We start from the raw sequence: 24,228 nt of genomic DNA, 5'->3' as shown, positions 1-24,228 counted from the left end.
GGGGGAGGGGCAGAGAGAGAGGGAGAGAGAAGAATCCAGAGCAGGCTCTGCACTGACAGCATGGAGCCTAAGGTGGGGCTTGAACCCATGAACCATGAGATCATGACCTGAGCCGAAATCAAGAGTCAGATGCTCAACCGACTGAGCCACCCAGGTGCTTCTAATCTTAGTTACTTTTAAATGAAGGAAGGGATCCACAAAGGCAAAAGTGGCTAAGGCAAGCAAATGTCATAATAGGATCCTGGTTGCTTTTGAGTATGTTGTTATCTTTTGTGGGTATATGTGTGCTTCAACTTAACTGTAAACTCCTTAAAAATTTGTGTAATCTTTTTTACATACTTGTTTTCCCTAGAGAAACTCTTTATTAGAAACTTGTTTTAATTGGCTAACCAAATGTAACATGCTCCCCACAATATAGAAAGCTCAGTAGTTGGTTGCATTTTCCTTTCCCCATTCTAGGGTCAGAGCCACAGATGGCAGACTGAGTGGGCCCTACATGGTTGCTAAATCTACATGAAGACAGTAGAGATGACCCAGTGTCTTTCAATCAGTCTTGTGATTGAAAGTTCACAATCAGGTGAGCATTCTCACGTGTTATTAGAGGCAAATGAGAGGAGGCACAGGTATTTGCTCATTCATTTATTCATATGATCAAGTAGTAGAATTCTGGCTCCTTTTCTCTTACTAGTTATGTGCCCTAGGCAAGTAATTCAGACTCTCTTTGCCTCAGCTTTCTGAACTAGAAGCTGGAGAATAAGTGACTATTAGCTTCAGAGGGCCATGATGAAGAATAAGTGAGATAATCTACATCAAGGCCTACAATGGCACCTGAAAAGCATTCTAGAAAGCTCTCATTAACTGGACAAAAATTTGAGTGCCAACACGTTTATTGAATTGATGCACGTCAACGGAATGAACTAATAGTGATCTAACATCCAACGGCCTTGTCTTGGGTTCTTTTGCTTCCCAGCTCTCCTCAGGTGAGCACACAAGCTGCTGGAAGCTTACGTAGGTCATTCTCACCCAGCTGCATAAATCCAGCGTATTTGTCTTCACTGGCCTTTGGTGGAATGTAGGCACCTGGAACGTATCTTACCCTGCTGAGTATTTGCTGACCAAGGAGAGGATTTGTTAGCATCCCTGTGGGTTACAAAAGAAGTATCCTGATGGTTGGGGGGGTGGTTAGGGGATGGTTAGGGAATGACTGGAAAGGCCACCCTCTGGTCTTACCAGCCCCCCTTTTGCCTCCACTTCTCCACAGGGCAGCAGATTGATCTTTTTGAAGGTGTGCATTAAATCACATCACTTTCCTGATTATCCCTTTAAAGGCATCTCTTTGAGTTTAAAGTGCAAATTCAAAATGGCACGGCAAGCCCTCCAACCTCTACCCCAGTACCCCTCTCCATCTGATCATTCCCATTTTCCCTCCAACTCCAGACTTGACCTTAGTTTTTCAGCTCCTCAAACAGCATGTTCTCTTTATCTCACAGACCTCCTACCTGCCTCCCCCTTGGAGTTCCCTCTGCCGACAGCCATTTTCTCTTTTCTCTTCGTTGGCTAAATCCCACCCCACTGCTGAGAAATGACTCTGACACGTAGACCAGATTAGATGCGCTGGCTTTGCTCTAATAGTGCTCTCCTGCAGCACCTAGGGTTTCCCCAACCAGCATTGCAGTCTATTGTGATTCTCTGTTGAATGCCTGCCTTTCTCAACAGAGTGTAAGCTTTTTTTTTTTTTAAAGATTTTATTTTTTTAAGTCATCTCTTCACCCAACATGGGGCTCAAAACTCAACCCCAAAATCAGGAGTTACACACTCTACGAACTGAGCCAGCCAGGCACCCCTCAGAGTGGAAGCTTTATGGGGCTACTGCTATACCTGTCTTGTTCATGACTGTATGCTCAGCATGAACAAGACAGGTATAGGACGAACCCAGTGCTTCGTCCATAGTATCTCTCAACACGTATTTGCTGACTAAAAAATAGAATGAATAAATCAGAGAATAAAGTCCTAAGGGAGAAAAACCAAAAAAATAAAAAATAAAAAAAGAATCTCAACGCCAAGAATCAGCCCGCATCCATTAAAGCAACACAAGTTGGGGCCAGAGACTAATAGAGTTATATGGGTAACCCCTCTCTACCTCAGTTTCCTCATCGGTAAATCAGGGATACTAAAAAACCTATCTTAGAGGGTTGTTGTGAGGATTGTCAGATAATAGAAATAAAGCTGGCATTGTATGTGATTGTTATTTTTGTTATTCACAAAAGGCATGTTTCCTGGGTCATGTACTTCATTCCACACAGTGGATGCAGAGACAGTTTACTGAAACGCCTGTGCAGGAAGGGCTATTTGTGGACTGGTGACGTCGTGGTGCCACATCCTAGAAGGACATACAGCAAGAATGGCTGGAGCTGCTACTCCCTGGAGTGTCCTGTTATCTATAACATGGTACAGATTAGAGAATCATGACCCTGCTCTGTGGAAATGCATATAACCCACTGCTACATTTTCAGGCCATCTGGAGAATGGGGCCCAATGAGTATTCCATCTTTATCCTCTCTAGTCCCCAAGAATAACACATCAAAGAGCGTGTTTGCATCCCTGCAATAGATAACAGCACTGCCATAAGCTTCAGGGTCCACACATGCTACAGATAGAATGAATTTATAATTTCACATATTTATAAAATATGAATTAACCCAAGAAATATGTAACTCTAAGTAAAATTTCTGTTTTTTTAAAACTGAGCAGAGAAAGGCACTTTGATAAATGAAAGGCTAGTACATTTTCATTATATAGTATCACTAAATTGGCACTTATCACAAGCAACACATCACTGTTCTCAGATATACAGATGTCGACACAACAGAAGCATCAGGTTACTGGATGGGGGGGGTTGGGGGGGAGTTGGGAGGGGTAATCCAGACAACTGACTTTTTAAATGATATTTGATTATTTGGCTTTTTTTTTTAACAATAGAAAAACAAGTGATATGATCAGTAAGAATTCTAGAGGCTCTAGTACATTTATATAAGCACAGTAAATTACTTGTAAAAACCATGGAGCATTTACCTTAGTCTTTGTGTATGATACGCTATGTCTGTGTGGAACCCAGTTTGCTTTGATGGTAAACAGCTCTTCTTTCTGAAACCTTGCCTTCTCCTCCTCTGCTCTGTTGAGAGGTTCCCTTAATAGCCGAATTGGTTTTCCTGGAAGAAGAAAAAGAAAGCAGTGTGAGAAAAGTATATGTTAGACTTCTTCCCTTTACTGTAGTGATAATTTACATTCATAGTCAAAGATGTAAAGATCCATACATCAGCTTTGTAAAGAAGTTGTAAAAATGTAAAGCAGTATCCTGTATTAAATATACCATAAAGGGGCGCCTGGGTGGCTCAGTCGGTTAGGGGTCCGACTTCGGCTCAGGTCACGATCTCGCGGTCTGTGAGTTTAAGCCCCGCGTCGGGCTCTGTGCTGACAGCTCAGAGCCTGGAGCCTGTTTCGGATTCTGTGTCTCCCTCTCTCTCTGACCCCCCATTCATGCTCTGTCTCTCTCTGTCTCAAAAATAAATAAACGTTTAAAAAAATAAATAAACAAATAAATAAATATACCATAGCAAAGAAAAAATTTGTCAGTCTACTCTACAATGACATAATATACCAAAAATCAACCTTCTCTCTCCTCATGTCCTGGATCCTGAAACAACAATATGTATATCTGCAAGAGTGCTGTAAGCATGTGGATTATTTATTACTGGGTTTGGGGATTATTTTATTGCTAAATAGGCTTGAGGGGGGACTATGCATTATCTATGAGATGTTTCCAAACATTATCAAGGAAACATCATTAGAAAAGAGAGCAACTTTGTAACTTAATGTTCTACTTCCTCATAAAGAATTTTCCATTCAGAACCTGAAATAATACTATATTATTGTATATAATAATATACATACAAATAGATATAAATATACACACACAGGATCTAAAAGCACAATAGAAAAAAAAATTTTTTTTAAAGAAGAAAGTATTAGCATTACCTCCAGGTAAAGAAATATGTGAGCTCAGATGGAAGGCCTTTATATGTAAAGCCAAGAATACTTATTTCCATATTGTGAAATGTGTCCAGTTTTGCAGAGATAATAGCATTGACTGAAAAATATTAATTACAATAAATCTCCCAGAAACACCCTAAACTAGAATCTCTCCCTCTAGCCCAGGATGGTCTGTAGAGCAGACCAAGGAGCTCACCCCTGCCTTCCACTCCTGCTGTCTAGCCTTTTTTGAATGCTTCCAGGTAAACTAGAAAATTTCCCTTTGGCATCCAGAAGGACCCAAAGTTACCCTTAATGGAAACTCCCTCAGGACCCCCACAACCACAACCTCAAACAACCGGCCAGAGATTCACCCAAAATCAGGCTTGAGAGCTCTGTCCCAAGTGGGGCCACCCAGTCTCTTGGCAATCCCCACCTAGACTCAAACACCATAGCTACACACAGAGCTACCTGAGAGAAGGGAAGAGATTCTTCCTGCTCCACACTCCTCCAACCTCCATGTGTATCTGAACCCATTCATCCACTAACACACTTTGGGAAAACGTATTGAGTCCAGAATAAAATACCAATGAATATAAAGAGGGGAGACTGGAATAGTGCATGGTATTGGTACTTGCCAAAACTCTTATTACTGAAACCTCTCCCCAGACCTGTTCCTTCGCAGCATAAAAAATTATACTGCTGGGGCGCCTGGGTGGCTCAGTCGGTTGAGCGGCCGACTTCGGCTCAGGTCGTGATCTCGCGGTCTGTGAGTTCGAGCCCCGCGTCAGGCTCTGTGCTGACAGCTCGGAGCCTGGAGCCTGTTTCAGATTCTGTGTCTCCCTCTCTCTGACCCTTCCCTGTTCATGCTCTGTCTCTGTCTCAAAAAAAAAAAAAAAAAAAACTTAAAAAAAAAAAAAATTATACTGCTAAATTCCAAGCTGTGATCCTGAAGGATATGTTGTATATAAAGCCTATTTGAAAACAGGGAGGATGAGAGATGGCCCATATGTAAAAACTATCTTTTATTAGAAATTTCTATTGCACTAAGAGCTCTGTGTGCATTATCTCTAGAAGTTTCTATGATCATTCCATTCTACAGGGGATGAAACTGAAGCTCAGAGACATTAAGTAACTTGCCCAAGATTACATAGCTAGTAATATCTGAGTTAGGTTTGAACACAGATTTTCAAGACCCTTGTTTTTAATCACTAACCCAAACCATACTGCTTATCTTTATAGATTAGGCAAATGTGGACAGTATGAAGAAGAATCCATTTGTTGATTTAACAAACAATACTTTTACCACAATACATGACAACCTTGTCAACAGTGTTTGAAGGAAAATCATTAGAAGAACATAAAGAAATGTTAGTTTGTCTTTATATTGTACACACACAAACATAATACACACTGTGTTTAAATTAGTGAAACCATGAAAATACAGGAAAGCACATTTGGGGCAGAAAAGCTGTATCATGTGATCAAATGATCTGATTCTGTGGTCATTAGGGTTTTCCTCCAGCCCTGACAAGAACCTACATGGTTAACCCTAGAGGCTATAAAGAGCAAGGTTAATCAAAGAACAATACTAAGTGCAGTGTAGTCTCCTGACTTGATTCTGGAACAAAAGAAAAAATGCCATGAATGGGAAAACTCATGAGACTTAAGTTTAGTTAAAAGTAACATACCAACGTTAACTCCTCAGTTTTGACAAATGCCCAATGGTTATTTAAAATATTAACAGTAGGACAAACTGGGAGAAGGAAACACAGGAACATTACACTATCTTTGGAATTCTTCTGGGTATCTAAAATCATTTCAAACTAAAAAAATCAGTTTAAAAAAACCTAAGGGGAGCCTGGGTGGCTCAGTTGGTTAAGCGTCCAGCTTCGGCTCAGGTCATGATCTCGCAGTTCGTGAGTTCAAGCCCTGTATCAGGCTCAGTACTGACAGCTCAGAGCCTGGAGCCTGCTTCAGATTTTGTGTCTCCCTCTCTCTCTGCCCCTCCCCCACTCGCACCCTGTCTCTATCTCTCTCTCTCCCCAAATCAAATAAATATTTTAAAATTTTTTAATTAAAAAAAACTAAGTAAAATTTAAATGTAAAAATAAGAGAGAAAGAGAAGACAGCACAATGTTAGAAACCAGGAACTCATCTTGCTGGCCTCTTATCATATCGAAACAGAAAAACCATGCAGGACAATTTTGCAAATTATTAATTTGGTTATTAATATGGTCACACAGATGCAAAATTATTGAAAGTATATTTAATAAAGAAAAAGGTGATTCTCAAAGACTAGAAATATGCATCAGTTAAGCCCAAAGCTTGCTTTTTCTGAGAAACTGTCTGGGGAGCTTACTCTCTTGCTAGTACTTCATTAGCAGACATTCCCTTTACTGGAGTGAGTATTAAAAGAATCTGCTACTAGACACAAAGGAAGACTTGAAGAAAATAGCAAAAAATACCGTGTTCTTGGTCAAAGACTTAACATCCTAAAATTCAGTTCTCCCTATGGCAATCTGTAAACGTGACGTGTTTCCAACAAAAAAATTAATAATTTTTGTGGGACAAGTGGATAAGCTGGTTTCAATGTCCGTAAGCAAGCAAGAATAGCCACGAAAATCTGGGGGGAAAGGTCATAGGAGAGCATGCCAGAGCGAGGCGGGTTTTAAAATACATCATAAAGCTATAGTTTGTAAACAAAGTGGTACTGATGGGGGATGGGAGGGAGGGGAGGGTGGGAGATGGGTATTGAGGAGGGCACCTGTTGGGATGAGCATTGGGAGTTGTATGGAAACCAATTTGACAATAAATTTCATATAAAAAAAAAAAAAACAAAAAAAAACACAACACAACAAAGTGGTACTAGTGCATGACTCTTCAAACTAATCAATGGAATAAAACAGAATGTTCATAAAAGACAAATTCTCGAGGTAATTTAATATACAGCACTAATTTTTTAGAACATTAATGAAAAGATATTGTTCAATAAATGGTATTGAGGCAAACAGGTGGCCATGTGGAAAATATCAGTAAGGCTGGTTTTCTACTTCATACGCCCCACCAAAAATAAGTTCCCAGATGTATCAAATATGAATTCATATGCAAATAGAGGAAAACCTAGAAGGATTTTTAAAAATAACCTATTTTGAGAAAAGCCTCTTGTATAAAATAAAACCTTTCAGTCATAAAAGATAAAGACTGGATATTTGACTACATAAAAATAAAAACTTTCTGCACAGGGTGAGGAGTGAGGAGACTAAATAAAATACAAACAGTGAACTGGTAAATATGTTTGTGATTCATATCTCAGAAAAAAAGACTAGCATTATTAATACATAAAGATCTATAAGAAATCAATAAGAAAAAGAATAAAACCCAATAGAAAAGTGGACAAAGGATAGGAAAAGTACAGTTTACAAAATAAGAAATACAAACAGCTCTTTAAACTTAAGCAAAGACGTTCACCCTTACTAACAAGGTAAGTACACATTAAACTACACACTAAGGCACAATTTTGCCTTCCAAACTGGAAAAGACCCAGAAATTTGACATCACACTGTTTTCCCAAAGATGTGAGGAAACAGGCATTCTCATCCATGGCTGGCATGAGTATAAATTGGTATGATTGTTTCTGGAGGCAAGCAACACAATTCCAAACAAGACCACCAATGCTCATACCTCCTGACCCAGCAATTCCAGTTCTAGCTATTCACCCTCCAGGCACACTGTCCCATTTGCAGGATCCCACAACTACAAGAATATTAATGGCCGTGTTGGTATTGGTAGCAAAATACCAATATTTTGGTAGCAAATCTTAGAAATTACCAGAGGAAGACAGGTTAAATAAACTAGGTTAACACCCATGTAGTGGAATACTACTCCACAGATGCTCTACAGGAGCTGGGGGTGAAAGCCCTCTGGGATCCACTATGGAAAAAAAGGAAACAATGAAACAATGAATAACATGCAATCATGGTGGGGGTGGGGCGGGGCTGGTGTTGCTACATGGATATGTGCAGGGGAACTGTTGGCTGAGGGTACAAATATAGGAAGAGGCTCGGTGACAGAATTTTGTGGGCTTTCTCCATTGGCCTAATTATTTTATAATGAACGTTAATTCCATTCTAAATAAGGAAAATAAGCAAAGTCAATTTTATAAGAAAATCAAATGCCCTGTTACTACTCAAACGCATTTCGGAGAAGAAAGTGAAAACAAATAAAACCACCTGGTTCTTGAGGCCCCTCTCCCCCATCCTCAGCAGTCCCCACCCTCTCCCTAGGAAAACAAGGTTGTGTTAAACCCTCAAAGCCTCCCAGCTCAGTTGTTAAGGTAATTGTGTTTACTCTTTTCCAAACAAAGTAATTTGAATCAGAAAAGTAAATGTGCTCAGTCTTCAAGCTCTTTGATGTCACCTTCCTCCTTGCTCTCGAGTGTGCGACACCGACACCCACACCGCCCACAGCACTAGGCCCCGAGCAGGACACACGAATTCTATAAGCATTGCCATAGCTGCACCATTTTGCTTGTGATCACGATGTAAAACAAGTAAAACAGAAAGAAAATCAAATTCGAAATAAAATAATAGGCCCGGAAAAACACAAGCTGTGGGGTTTTTCTGCCCTTTGAACGCTTGTGGAGATTATGAAACTTTGGAGTAGTTTTAAAGCTCAGAACAATTTCTAGTGTCGCAGAGTCCCAGAGACAAGACTATTTTCTTTCCCGAAAATAACATCTGATCAAGGCAAATGGTATGTTTGAAACATTAAGAGCCAGCATCAGTACCTCCTGAGCCTATCAGTTGCTTTCCCTCTAGATGACCCTTGTTAAACAGCACACCAGCTCTAAATGTGATTTTAGGATTTTAGGTTTCTAAGACTCTGGAGCTGGTGGTTGTTTAGTCATGCAGGCTGGATCTGTGCAGGCAAAGGACAGAGACGTCCATGCTGTATTAGATGAGCTATCCGGGTCATCCAAATAAAATCCTCTAGCCTATGAGACACCTACTGTGTCCTTCACCTCAATCCACCCACCATCAGCCGGGTCTGCTCACTCACTTTGTGGGGTCCTGGGTCTACTCACCTGGAGTTCTAGTTTCTTTTAACTGTTTCCCCCCCCCCCTTTTAACACTCCTTTTCCCCCCTTTTCCTTAGAAAAACAAATTTGAAGTTAGAAGGTATTTAAAAAGAAAAAAAAAATAGGAAAAGATCCAAAAGAAACCTGCTAGAGTATCCTTTGCCCATTTAACACCCTAAGGTTAAGCTTCTCTAATGGCATCTAAATCCTTGGGGTTTGTTTGTTTGTTTTTTTCATTATTTTATGTACTTGCAATAAAAACATTCTTTAGACTTTGGAAATTCTAAATAAAACAAGAACAAAAGAGTGTTCCTTCTTTTCAGCTCCCACCCAAATGTTACCATTGTAAATCAAGGTAAGAAAGTAAATTAACTGCTGGCATTTAAATGTTTGCTGTCCCAAATATTTATTCCTTTCCACTCCCCCAAATTTGTTTTATACAAAACAATGCTCGTAAAAACAATAAATATTCATTCTTTATCTACTAAAATTTTTAGATCAAAGTACCGTGTGGCCCAAATCCTCAATAGCGAAAAGTAACATTGTTTGTTCAGCAGGAAGCCTTCAACTTCCCATTAGCAACCTGACCAAGTGTGGTTCCCATTTATCTGTAAGTGCTACAGCGCTAGGTGTAGACATAATATGATTACAACTTTGTATTTGCAAATACACTTTGCAAACAGAGTTTCACGTATCCTTTAAATGCACCATGTGCTGGCAGGCCTGCCCACTGTTGCACACACCTCACCAAGCTGTTTTTCTGTATCTGCATGTTTGCTTCCCACTGCTGGAATATCAACTCCAGGGAGGAACCAACTCTCTGCTACCTCTGTAGTCTTCTGGGGGGAGTGGCCTGGAGTCCTTCACGGAAGAGGTGACACAACCTGAGTCCTGAAGGACATTCAGGCACAGGGCAAGTGGTGAAGACTAGAAAGGCGTTGCTGGTGGAGGAAACCACATGACCGAACGCCTGGAAAGCTGCACGTAATTCAGAATGCCTGGAGCCTACTGTATAAACCTGGGTCATAGAGCATACGACTATGGTGTAGGAAACAAAAGCCTTAGGGAGAGTCAAACAGGGAGCTCAACGACTTTTTAGTCCCCTGCTGTAAGCAACAGGAGGTGTTCCTTGAACATGTTTTTCTCTTGAAAATCTTTATCTTTATTTGTGCTAATTGGGGAAAAAATATGTTCATTGTTAAAGAAAAACCAAGTAGTAAAAAAAGTGCATAGAATAAAAAATACATGCTCTACCCTCATTCTGTAGAGGTAACACTTTAGTGTTTTATCATAGACCTGGGCTTTTCACTTAAGTGTTTTAAGCAAAAAAGTGTCATGATCAGTTTCTGTACCAAAAAATCACTTTGGGTATAAGGTAGTAGATGGGGTAGCTAAAGGCTGGGAGACTCCCCAAGAGACTGGGACAGTTCTTTCGGAGAGGGTAAGAGCCAGGGACAGGGCTGGCAGCAACAAGGGGTGGAGAGGAGGGCACTTAGGTTCTCATCAATCCAAGGGTGACTAAGAGGGAGGAGTCAAGGATAACACCTTGATTTGGGCTTAAATTGATGAGTTTGGAAATACAGAAGAAACATGGGTTTGTGGGAGGAAAGTAGGAGTATAATTTTGGACATGATGAGTTGATGTGGCCATGGGACAGCCAGGAATGTCCAGGATGTCCTGGATCTGGGGTTGAGGTGAGGGATTTGGAGTAAATTTCGTGTGATGGTGAGATTGTCAGGAACAACCAGAGGAAGGCCTGTATTTAAGAAACAAGCAGTCGGGGCACCTGGATGGCTCAGTCCATTAAATGTCCAATGTTGGCTCAGGTCATAATCTCACAGCTCATGAGTTCAAGCCCCGTATCAGGCTCTCTGCTGTCAGTGCAAAGCCCATTATGGATCCTCTATCTCCCCCTCTGTCTGCCTCTCCCCCTCTCTCTCTGTCTCAAAATAAATAATCATTAAAAAATTTTTTAAAAAGAAAAAGAAACAAGCAGGCATGGGAGCCTTTATAAAGAAATGGAGAAGGAGGAGACCTAGAAGGGGAGAAAGGAGAGTGGTGTCACAGTCAGTAAGGCAGGACAGATGTTCAAGAAGGATCAGCAGTGTTAAATGCTGTGGAGGGAACAAGTAATTTGACTCAAGTGAAAACAAGCTTTGTTCTTAGTGGTCATCAGGGAATTTAACTGGAATGGGTTCAGCACATCATTTATATACATCATTAGAAAAGGACAGGAAGGGGGCGCCTGGGTGGCGCAGTCGGTTAAGCGTCTGACTTCAGCCAGGTCACGATCTCGCGGTCCGTGAGTTCGAGCCCCGCGTCAGGCTCTGGGCTGATGGCTTGGAGCCTGTTTCCGATTCTGTGTCTCCCTCTCTCTCTGCCCCTCCCCCGTTCATGCTCTGTCTCTCTCTGTCCCAAAAATAAATAAAAAACGTTGAAAAAAAAAAAATTTAAAAAAAAAAAAAAAAAGAAAAGGACAGGAAGGAAATATAACACAATGTCAACAGTACTTACTTCTGGGTGTTGAGATTATGGGTGATTGTTACTTCCTTCTGTTCCTAGAAAAGAGATGAGCGGTCAAGGGAGGAAGAAGAAGGTACAATATTTGAAAAGGAAACATTTAAAAATTATATAAATGAGAGGTGTCTTGGGCGCTCAATTGGTTAAGCATCCAAGTCTTGGTTTCGGCTAAGGTTATGATCTCACAGTTCTTGAGTTTGAGCCCAGCATCAGGCTCCTCACTGACAACATACAGCCTGGTTGGGATTCTCTCTCTCCTCGCTCTCTGCCCCTCCCCCACTCATGCACATGCTCTCCTCTCTCTCTCTCTCTCTCAAAATAAACAAACTTTTAAAAAGTTTAAAAATTGTATCAATGAAACAAATTTATTTAGTATGTTCAAGCATTTACAGTCATAACGGGAGGTACCAACTTTATAGGGAATATAGCATAAAATAACATTACTGGTATTTATGACTGCTTGCTGTTTTGTGAAGGTGCACAGAAAGCATAGTGGGAAACTCTCTGGTTCCCCCAAAAATCCCACAAAGCTAGCTCAGGAACCATAGCAACATGTCCCCCAAACCTCAGCTATTTATGTCCATGACTTCTGTCAAATCCCTTTGCCACTATCCTATTATTTAATAAACATTGTATTTAAACCAATTCCCCTTTTAAATTTAAATGGATCCATTTAGGGGCCCCTGGGTGGCTCAGTGGGTTAAGCGTTAGACTTTGGCTCAGGTCATGATCTCATGGTTCCTGAGTTCAAGCCCCACATTGGAGTCTGTGCTGACAGCGTGAAGCCTGTTTCAGATTCTCTGTCTCCCTCTTCTTCTCTGCCCCTCCCTAACGTGCATGCACTTGCTCACTCTCTCTCTCTCAAAAATAAATAAACATTTTTTAAAAAATGGACACATTTATATCATAATAGTAAATGGAAAATCATTATCACAGTAAATGGAAGGTAACTGAAAAATAAGTATAATGAAAACAGAACCACTGCCAGTAAGTCTAGCAAGATGCTTTCAATAACCCAAGGTTTCTAGCCTGAGGCCTGAACTAGCCCTCTGGTCAAAAGGAAGCTCTGTAGGCACTAGGAGTAGCTAAAGCCTTGCCAGTACTGTTTTAGTTTGGATTTCTCCAGAAGCAAACCCTGTAAAAAGAACTCAGTTGCAAGTAGTTCACTTCAAAAGGTGAAGGAAACATTAGAATACAAATAAGGGAGTTGGGAAATGAGATAGAAAAGGGAAGGAAGCCAATACTTGCTGTGTTATCAAGCCAGCAATCACTGGGCAACTGAAAGTTAATCCCTCTGGGGAAACTCTGGGAGCCCGCACAGAACACACCTCAGAATTAGCCCACACAAAGCATGAGGGAACTGGGGTATTTATACACCAACCATTGTTGAAGGCTGATCCCAGGGACCTTAACTCCCCAGCAATCCTGGGCTACTTTGTGGGCATCAAAGAAGACCCCAGAGGAAAGAGAAGACCTCACCCAAAGAATATACTAATGCTACAACTGCAAGTCTGGCAGGAGTGCCTTGACTTGATAAAGGTAAAGAGATATGGGTGGGGTCCCACAGATGCTGCTAGATACTAAACTGAGATTGAAAGAGAATAGAAAAGGAAATAGCTTTCTCATTATTCGAGTCAAGGGAAATTATTCTGAGCCTATCAATCACTCAAAAATCTTCCTCCATATAACCAACCAAGGGCTCCAGCACCCCGGGAAATGTTTGGACAGGAGCAGCACAGGAACGGTAAAGTCTAGCCCAAGCCAGTCCACTGAAAAACAGACCTTTTTAAATATCTTAAAATTTAAATTTACCTTCCTTCCTGTCAGTTCAAAATAGCCTCATCATATCTGCTTGCCCAACAGAGTTGGGTGGCTCAGGCAGTTAAGCGTCCCACTCTTGATCTCAGCTCAGGTCACGATCTCACAATTCGTGAGATGGAGCCCCACAACGGGTTCTGCATTGACTGGAACCTGCTTGGGATTCTCTCTTTCCCTCTCTCTCTCTCTGCCCCTCCCCCACTTCCATGCACCTGTGTGCACGAGTGTGCTTTCTCTCTCTCTCAAAATAAATAAATAAACATTAAAAAAACCAAAGAACAGCTTTAAGAAAAAAAAGGATTCTTCTCTAGGCAAGCAAGCCATTAGAATGAAATTGACCACATAGACAAATGAATGAATGGTCATTTTAAAAAAGGAATTTTACCTTATAAAATAATCATCAAATTCTTCCAAGTAATAGCTTCCCTGAAGCTATTTTAAATAGCTTCGTTTAAAATATGGTTTATTGGGGTGCCTGAGTGGCTCAGTTAAGTGTCTGACTCCTGGTTTTGGCCCAGGTCATGATTTCACGGTTGGTGAGTTCAAGCCCTGCATCTGGCTTTGTGCTGATAGCACAGAGTCTGCTTGTGAGTCTCTCTCACCCCTTCTGTTTCTGCTCTTCCCTACTAAATTTGTTTCTCTCTCTCTCTCAAAATAAATAAACTTTAAAAACAAATAAAAATAATTTTAAAAATAAAATAAAATAAATAAATGATAAAATATGTTTTTTTTTGTTTTTTTTGTTTTTTTTTTACAAATACCAAACAATTCACCCATCCATAGCTCACAGCTATTATAATAGATAAAGTATACAGGTACCATGTGCTACCAAGCTGTGCGTAGATATTTTTTAAGATATTCTTTCATTCAAGAAATATTTATTGGACTTTTTCTACATATAAGAAATTGTTATAGATGCCTTGAGATATAGCAGTGAAAGAAACACAAAAATCCTTTCCCTTCAGGAAACTACATTCTAGTGGGGAAGATAGCCAATAAATAAATAAATAATAGGTACAGGGTGTCAGCTGGCAATAAGTGCTACAAATAACACAGGAAAGGAGGACAGGGACTACCAGTGTCTGTGGTGGGGAGGGGAAGGGGGAGGTTATCATTTTAAGTAGGGTGATCAGAGAAGACCTTACTGACAAGGGATATTTGGAAAGACCCAGAGAAGGTGAGAGAGTAAGCCATCCAAAGATCTAGAGGAAGAATATTAGAGAGGAAATAGCTTGTGTAAAGATCCTGGGGCAGAAACAGCAAGGAAAGTCCAAGGTGGGTGTAGATCATATAGGGTCTTGTAGGCCGTTACGAATGGTAAGCTACCGGAGCACGCTGAGCAGAAGAAAGATCTGAACTGACTGAGGTTTAAGGGGATCACTTTGGCAGCTTCGCAGATAGTAGGCAAGTGTGACAAAGGCAGAAACAAGGGGCTCATTTAGGAAGCTATTGTTAAAATCCAGATGAAAGATGATAGCAGCTTGAACTGGGTTGGTGAGTAGTTGGCTCTGGTTATATTTTACAGGTAAAGGATTTGTAGCTAGATTAGATGCAGGGAGTCAGAGAAAAGAGAAGGGTTAATGATGGCTCTGAGGTTTTAGCCTGAGTGGCATAAAAGTAGACCTGCCATTTCCTGAGATAGAGGACACTACGGAGGAGTAGACTTGGGAGAAGATCAGAAGCTAGATGTTGAATATGTTATAACTAGCAGACATCCAAATGGAGAGGTCTGTAAGCAGTTGGATATGCAAGTCTGTGAGTCAGGGGCTCGGTCTACGGGAGAGATTTAATTCTGGGCGTTGTTAGCATCTACATTGTATGTAAGGGCATGAGACTGGATGAGGTCCTCAATGAATAGACAGAAAGGAGGGGCTGAGAGTCTGAGTCAAAGGAGCACTCCACCAACTACAAGTCAGGGACAAGATGGGGAACAAGCAAAAGTGACTGAGGGGTGGCCCAGGAGACCAGGAAAGAACCAGAAGCTGATGACATCCTGGAAGCAAGTGAAGAAAGCGTTTGGAGAAAGAGTGATGAACTGTGACAAATACTGACCATGGGTCCAACAAAGAGACTGAAAATTGACCGTCAGATTTAGCAATTTTGGTGGAGAGCTGAGACTAAAATCATGTCTGGAGTGTGTTCAAGAAAGAATGAGAGAAGAGGATTGTATTTATATCTTCTACCTTCTTTGTGTGGTAATATTTGCATTGTTTGGAACCTAAAGAAATATCTGATTTTTTTCCCCGACAAAATAACATATAATTGAATATTAGTTCTGTTCAATTGATTAACTGATTAATTCAGGCAAAAGAAAAAAACAAACAAAAAAAACACCATAACTCCCCCCTCCCCCAAAATACCCAACACAACAGCTTCTTTTCTCTTTCGCCTAAGATATTTAATGATTGGTTTAATTTATGCTTTACTTTTTCCCTGAACAAAATATTGGCTTATAAACTATAATATGTGTAGAATAGATCATGAAAATTTTGCATATGTAATTTCTGTAGTGACTTGTAATACATAAGTCGGTAAGTTTTTCCTTCTCTCTTTTCCCTCTGATGAGGCACCAATGATCTGGAAGATAGAAAAAAGGAGATAGTAGAAGAAAAAGCGAAGAAAGCAGTACTTCTGAATTATCTCCAACCTGATGATGGAGTTGGTTCCATTTAAATTCAGTTATCAACATAATGAACACAAAGTCATATTCATCAGTGTTCTCAGTGAGAACATAATTATTGACTCATGTACAATGTGAATTGAGTTGCCAAAATAAAAAGAAAAGAGAAGTTGCCCCCTTTCCTTTTAAATTAAATTCTGTGTCATGTTGATCTGAATACAATCCTGAGTTTTTAACTGTATAAATTAGTTGTAATGTCTGCAGTATCATTTTTATTTGATTGTAAATTCCTCTTTCATCTTTACTAAGACCAGAAGAAACTATGAGAAAATAGGAGATCACTTACCCTTCCTGCATAACCAAAAGTGAGGGCGGTTTTATTCAAAGGATCATAGTCTTAGGCTAGAAATATAATTATTGTTGTTTTATTTCTTTTTCTTCTCCTTTTTTCCCCCTTCAGTAAAAAGGGAACAGAAAAGAGACAGTACAGCTAAAATAGAGTTATTTCCATTAAATATTTCTTCCATAGTGCTGGGAAGGAACCCTAAGATAACAGTCTTGTATTTGAATGTGAGAGGCAGAAAATATAATTTACTTGAAGCATTACGTGAAACAGAATAGGTTTTTTTAATCAACCATAGAAAGTGGAATACTCACAGTACCTAATGTACAATGTCCATTTGATTTTCAACATTTTTTTCTTTTAGTAATAAAAAAACCCAGATACAATGACAATGATTATCATTTGAAAATCATTTTTGCTGTTACTATTGTTGGACTTATGAATATAATTAATTATAAAGCATTGGTTCTTGCCTGGAAAACAAGCAAACAAATAAATACCACCTTGGTTTACAAGCGAAGGGGAGAGACAAAAGAAAATATTTAGTCATTAAGTAAACTTCCTCTCCTGCTCCTTTTTCTCAGATCATAATTTAACTTTGATTACTGCTCTCTGTCCACCTGGCCTTCTCATGGAAATGAATCTTTTTTATTATCTTACTTTTCAGCTTACTTATTATTTCTTACCTACATAGCCACCATGCAAAGGTGTTTCTTACCTAGGTGAGTCTTTCTAGTGACCAATTCACCACCTTGGGCACCAAATCATCTTTCCTATCAGTTCTTAATTCCCTTCATTTTCAGGGGTCTAACTATGAAATTCTCATAGCTCACCAGTGGAAACAGTTTATCAGGTGATTTCACACCCCACATGCTGCAGGGTCCATGAAGAAAGGGGGACAGATGAAAGGTCTCAGGGAGCAACACAGCTGCTTGGGAGTGTTTTGTGGTCCATACTTGGAGTAAATTCGGAGTGTTGTTTTCACATTACTGTTTTTGTTTTCCTCACAGCATGCAATGTCTTTCTGGACTATCAGGATAGCAATCCAAGAAGTTCTGACACTTGGCTAAGAAATCATCTGATCTGAACCATCCTGCAATCCATTCCACAGTCCTCTTTTGGACAGTTCTGACCTGCTTACTGATCAGATTGTTCTGGAAACCCATACTTAAGTTAATTAAATTTTCCCCTTCCTGGAAGTTCAGGTTTATCTTCATGTTAGAGACAGAGAGACAGAGAAAAGACAAGAACGTCAACTATTTCACAATAAGGGGAAAAAACATCAGACTACATCCCGTCTGTATTTGTTAACACTTCCCCATAAGAGAAATCCAGGAAATACTTTTTTTTCTTCTTCTTCTTCACATTAAGCACAATTTTGTGCTGCAGCCAGAAGACCCTCCTGTTTGCTGTGTTCAAGTGTATGTGTATGCAGTGGACTAGATCAGACAGAGCTCAGAGGAATGCTGAGCTCACGAGGCATGCACTGGGGGCATGAACAAATCCACTATGGTGCTCTCCTGTGTTTCTACAGCCACCAAAGATCCTCATGTTCCCAAGTCTCTGGGATGCAGCTGTCTCTGGAAATCACCCCATCACTTCCTTCTCAGTTTACCCCCTAAGGCTCCTCCCCCCAAAAATCCCTGTCTGGAGCAACCAAGACCTCTTCTGAGGTTTGTTGGGACCACAGACATCATTTCATCTATTACACTGAAAAACAATTTGCAGTATTTCACTGAATTTACCTGGCTGGTGTTCCAATTCAGCATTTTAATAGCTAACCTGATACTATGAGTTCCATTTCTGCCCTTCCTATATAAAGTACATTATTGACATATTTTCTGGAAAGGTGTATTTTAATCCAAAGCAGCCAGTAGGAAAAGAACAATCTAACAACACATGACATTTCACCAAAAATGTAGCTTAAAAAGTTACTTCCAGTAAGTTAATTCTCAGGGCATCTGGGTGGTTCAGTCGGTTGACCGACCTGATTTCAACTCAGGTCATTATCTCACAGTTAGTGAGTTGGGAGCACCCATCAAACTCTGTGTTGACAGTGCAGATCCTGCTTGGGATTCTCTCTCTCTCCTTCTCTTTCTGCCCCTTCTGTATGTATGCTCACTCTCTCTCTCAAAATAAATAAACTTAAAAAAAAAATATTTTAAAACCCCAAATAACAAAATAAGTTCATTCTCTAGGGGAATGTCCAGAGTAGCTGAAGTATTCTGTAATTTTATTGGAGTGATTGTTTCACAGGTGTATGTATTTACCAAAACTTGTAATAAAGATGTTTCTACAAAGTACTTGCGAGCTGCATTCAGTACAGTGCTCTTTTAGTGCATGGAAGGGATACTCATTCTGTTAACGCATGTAGTGAAATGTTTTTAAAAATCCTTGAATTAATTGTACACTTAGAAACTTCGCATTTCACTGTTTAAATTTTGCCTTAAAAGTAAAAAAAAAGCCTTTTTAAAAAATTGCTATAAATGGTCAGAGCCCGTCTGTATTAACTTCTGCATGCTCACAATTTCAGTTTGTCCTGAAATCGTTTCTGCTCTGATGCAGTGGCTCCAACACTGCCACTGATGTCTTCATCCTCTTTTCCTTGGTGATTTATTTCTTTAGATTATGGCTGTTCTTATTGTCGAAATTCCCTAGCATCAGCTCTTTTATTTTTTAAATCTTTTTTTAACGTTTTTTTTTAATTTATTTTTGAAAGAGAGAGAGAGAATGAGAGAGAGAGAGAGAATGAGCGGGGGAGGGGCAGAGAGAGAGGGAGACACAGGATGCAAAGCGGGTTCCAGGCTCTGAGCTGTCAGCACAGAGCCTGACGTGGGGCTCAAACTCACAGACCGTGAGATCGTGACCTGAGCCAAAGTCGGAGGCTCAACCGACTGAGCCACCCAGGAGCCCCTAAATCTTTTTTATCACATTACATTTTAACTTTTTAAAATCTTCATCTTGATTCATTGCATATAAATGTTTTTAAAAGCACAAAGATGAAACTAAACACCACCCAAGTCTCCACTATTCAGAGAAAACTACTGTCAGTATATTAGTGTCTATCCTCCTAGAGATATTGAATAGATATTGACCAAGTGCCCAGTTTGTAGCAGGAGAAGTTCTAGGTACTGGGTATACTGTAGTAAACAAGGCAGTGCCCTTGCCCTCATAGAGCTTATGTGCTAATAAATGCTAACGTGAAGGGGATTTTTTCTTTTTTAATGAGCCAGGATTGTACTTGTTCTTTCATAATCTGCTTTTTCCACTTAACATAATACCAATATCTTTTCTTCAAGCGAATAAAAATATGGCACCATTTTCGTATCCGCATAGCCTCCACCGTATGGCTTTTTAGAATGTATTTAACAAATCCCCTAGTTCAAACAACCAGACCTTTCGCCTCTATGAACATCTCAATGACAGTATCTTGAATATATTTTTAGTGATCTTCTTGCTGGCAAAATAATTTCATTTTACTTTCTTTATTGCATCAAGGTTTAAATGTCTGAAATGGGTGAAACAATTTTGCAACTATAAAGCGTCTGCCTAAGCCTAAGACTAATGCCTTATTAAAGTATTTTGGTTGAAAACTCCAGGCAGAAGACAGAGATTTACTACCTGGCCCATGTGTGACCAAAAAGTAGTTTAGAAGTATAGCTGAAAATGAAATCTGGGGTGGGAGCCAGAGCTCTCCATACTACCTATTTCCTGAGAAACCTCTGATCCTAGATGACCTGTAGGGAACTTCGAGCTTAGCAGTTTGGCCAGGGAGGGGAAAGTCATTCAAGAAGAAACGCTTCAACCTACATATTTTCTAAAGCGCACTGGTGAATCCACTATTTAGAATGTGAAAACATACTCAAAGAAATAATTCAACCACATACTTGAACCACAACTATTTACTGAGCTCCTATTACGTGCAAAGCACTATTATAATGCATTTAAAGTGAGGATTATAATCTCAAAGTAGTTCAGACTTATTTCACTCTCCAATAAAGTTGAAAATCTGTATTTGCCATGAAAAATAGTATATAACAATACATTGTAATAATATTACTTGATATGTAATATTCTTTGACACATCTTTCATCGTCTACTGTTTTAAGGGAAGTGTGCATGTGCAAGGTATTACTGTAGCAAGGGGGCTACCAAGATGAATCAGACACACACTTGTCATTAAAGAGTTGACCGAATACAGCAAAACTGCCTGATACAGTAGCCTCTAGCCATGTGTGTTGCTGAGCCCTCAAAATGTCGTTGGTCTGAACTGAGAGTGCTGTGGGCAAACAATACACCAAATTTCAAAAAGTTAATATGAAATAGAGAACGTAAAATCTTTCATCAGTAAGTGTTTAAAATGATTACGTGTTAAAATGGTAATATTTTAGGGGCGTCTGGGTGGCTCAGTGGGTTGAGTGTCTGCCTTCGGCTCAGGTCATGATCTCACAGTTCATGAGTTCCAGCCCCGTGTGGGGCTCTGTGCTGACAGCTGGGAGCCTGGGGCCTGCTTCGGATTCTGTGTCTCCCTCTCTCTCCACTCCTCATGCTAGTGTGCTCTCTTTCTCTCCCTCAAAAATAAATAAACATTAAAAAAAATTTTTTTTAATGGCAGCATTTTGGATATTTGAGTTAAATAAAATACATTATTAAAATTAATTTGGGACACCTGGTTGGCTCAGTCATGATTCCAGGGTCACGGGATTGGCTCACGTCAGGCTCCATGCTAAGTGTGGGGCTTGTTTAAGATTCTCCCTCTCTGTCTCTCTCTGTCTTTGTTTCTCTCCCCCTCTGCCCCTCCCCTCCTTAAGTGTACACACCATGCACACACATTCTCTCTCTAATATGAAAAAAAAAAATTTTTTTTTGGGGGGGGTACCTGGGTGGCTCAGTCAGTTAACATCCAACTTCAGCTCAGGTCATGATCCCATGGTTTGTGGGTTCGAGCCCCACATCGTGTTCTGCTGACAGCTCAGAGCCTGGAGCCTGCTTCACATTCTGTGTCTCTCTCTCTCTCTCTCTGCCCCTCCCCTGCTTGCACTCTCTCTTTCTCTCAGAAACAAACATTAAAAAAAAAAAAAAGGAAGAACAGAAATTTTTTATAAGATAAATAAAATTAAGCAAATTTTAATTTAACTTAATCTTTTTCTTTCCAGCTTCTTAAAATTATATATGGGACTTGCACTATATTTCTGTTGGCAGTGCTAATCTACACAACTATAGCTACCACTTACTCAGCGTTTATACTATATACCAGGTAATTTTATATCAAATATATATAATCTTCCATAATGGAAGCATTACAGATAAGAAACTGAGGGTTCAAAAGCTGTATTAACTTAGCACACAACACGTTTCTAGTATATTTTCTGTGTACCAAGAGCTATTGTAGGCAGTGGGAATATCAGAAAACAAATACCCTCATGGAACTCACGTTCCGGTGGGACAAGAAGGTAAAGGATAAATAAATACTAAAAAATATGTCAGGAAGTGATAGATGGAGAAAGATGAAGCCTGTAAAAGAATAGATAGTGCCCAGAATTGGGATGAAGTGGAGGTGAGGAGTAGTCATCTGAGCAGAAACATGAAGAATGAGTCCTGCAAATATCTACCTGGCCGAGAGTCTCTGGGCAGAGTCAACAGCAAATAAAAGACAGTGCACGTGCATGCACGTGCACTTTACACACTGGAGGAACTGCACAGAGAGCCGGGTACTGGAGAGCAGTGAACAAGGAATAGGAGAGGAAGTCAGGAGTGCGTTGATGGCAACTTGGAAGCTTCCTCCACACACTAGGAACTGTTCAAGGATGACTTTGCTCTCTGATGCATGGACTGTTGTAGGGCATGCATGGAACACAGCAAGAGGGGAAGCCGGAAACCAGCTGGAGGCTACTGAAGGAGTGCAAGAGAGATTGTAAGAGGTCTGTTTGCCTCAGCCACTGGAGATTTGCTGTTCCTGAAATACAAAGGAAAATAATCTAAAAATTATTCAGAGAATTTGAACAGCAAAGGTCAAATATCTGGATCATTCAAGCTTCAAAATATATTTGGGATTGTGTGCAGTTATCTGAACTGGCAGTCAAAAATCATTGTCTAACTTCATAGCATAGTAATTTATCTCTGTCCCTTGCTTTCTGCCAAGTTAACCTAAGGGAAGTGGGCTTGAGATCTGTAATTGGCAGAGGGGATCAGAGGACCTTTAAAAGTCAAATTCAGATCAGGCAAATTAGCTTTATTTCTGCCAGAGAAAAGTGTTCAGTTGAGCCAGATGACAATTTTGTAGCCTAAACTATTTGCATTGGCTCAGCCTACCTTCTGAATTACTCCAATAATTGTTAATTCTCAGTTTAAGCATAGCTGCACACCCAAGACAGAGTTAAAAAACTAGAAGCTGTGTTCTGGATAAATGTATATATTAGCCTGGATAACTCCACTCAGTGAGTCTGTTTTTATGGACAGAAGTACTTTAAAAAAGAAAGTATCCTCAAGGTCAAATGATTTTGTTAATTTTGTTAATGTTTATTTATTCTTAGAGAGAGAGAGAGAGAGAGAATGAGCAGGGGAGGGGCAGAGAGAGAGAGGGAGACAGAGAATCAGAAGCAGGCTCCAGGCTCCAAGCGATCAGCACAGAGCCTGATGTGGGGCTTGAACTCATGAACCATGAGATCATGACCTGAACTGAAGCCAAACATTTAACCCGACTGAGCTACCCAGATGCCCTAAGGTCAAATGTGATATAGGCCAAGTCCCTTCTCCTCTGAGAGGTAAATGAAGGTTTTAAGTAGGTACTCCATTTCAAGTGGAAACAAATACACATCAATCACAAGGACCCCTAAAAGTTATATCATGATAAAAAGGAGGCACCATCCTGACCATCCAGGTTGGTTTATTTACTTTGACGGAACTCACTAGAAAATTGTTCAACATGCTTCACTGTGCCTGTGTAGATGTGTTTTCTGGGCATCAGATGTAGTTCCTGTCAGGCACTTTCCTGGGGCACTAAAATGTATAGATTACACACATCAAAGACAGACTGCAACCACAGTAGCTGAAATTTACACAAATCTGTGCTGTGAGTAACTGGATAAACAATGAGACTAATGACCTTGTTCTTCATTAATCTCCATATGGCTCTGTTGGTACTGCCCTTGCCTTCAGGCAAGAAGGCTGTGGCTTTGGCTTCTCGCCTCAGACCAGGGATTAGACTCTGGCTCAATGCTGACAGAGCCCAGGGCCCTGCTTCCTACAGCCCAGGAGGCCTGAAAAGACTACAGAGGCCACCCATCTTAAGAGGTGCATTTACCTCGATTCAAGAAACACCTCATTACCATATCCACTGAGGAAACAGATTTATAAAAATAAGAAAATCCTTTAACCATGCCTCCCCATTCAGAGAGTTTATTTTCCTCAACAGAGGGCCCCAGGTTTTCCTTAAGTATTTTCAGGGCCTCCCCATTGCCCCCCAAAACAAGATAAAATCCTCAGTGCCTTGGTCCACGTTCTTTTTCCAGCCAAAAATAAATTTCAAAATGGCTGCATCCATTAAGGGTGAAAGGAAGAACATAAGTACCCCCCACCCTCCCACCCCTGTTGCTATAGAGCTCCTTCAACACCATTTGCAAGATCTGAGTGTTGCTACTAGCAGGAGGCAGCCCAAAGAGATAGAGTATCTCAGGAGGACTGGTACCTGGGCAGCCTTGGGCCACAGTAGGAGACTAGAACCAGAACACTGGAAACCACCCCCTTACTCCTGCTTTCATCACTCTGTACACAGGTCTCACTGGAAAGCTTATACTGGGAGGTGGAGCCCAGGAAATG

General features: G+C 40.3%; 1 protein-coding gene across 1 annotated transcript in view; it reads right to left on the bottom strand.

Moving 5' to 3' along the window:
* Positions 1–24,228, bottom strand: part of LOC144616152 (uncharacterized) — a 41,586-nt gene that overhangs the window by 14,300 nt on the left and 3,058 nt on the right. The window contains exon 4 of the mRNA XM_078445826.2: positions 3,073–3,209. Within this exon, the coding sequence (XP_078301952.2) occupies positions 3,073–3,209 (137 nt within the window). The remainder of the gene's footprint in view (positions 1–3,072; positions 3,210–24,228) is intronic.

This window comes from Panthera onca, chromosome B1 (assembly GCF_046562875.1).
Source record: "Panthera onca isolate mPanOnc1 chromosome B1, mPanOnc1 haplotype 2, whole genome shotgun sequence".
NCBI lineage: Eukaryota > Metazoa > Chordata > Mammalia > Carnivora > Felidae > Panthera > Panthera onca.
This window is presented reverse-complemented; position numbering and strand designations above follow the sequence as displayed.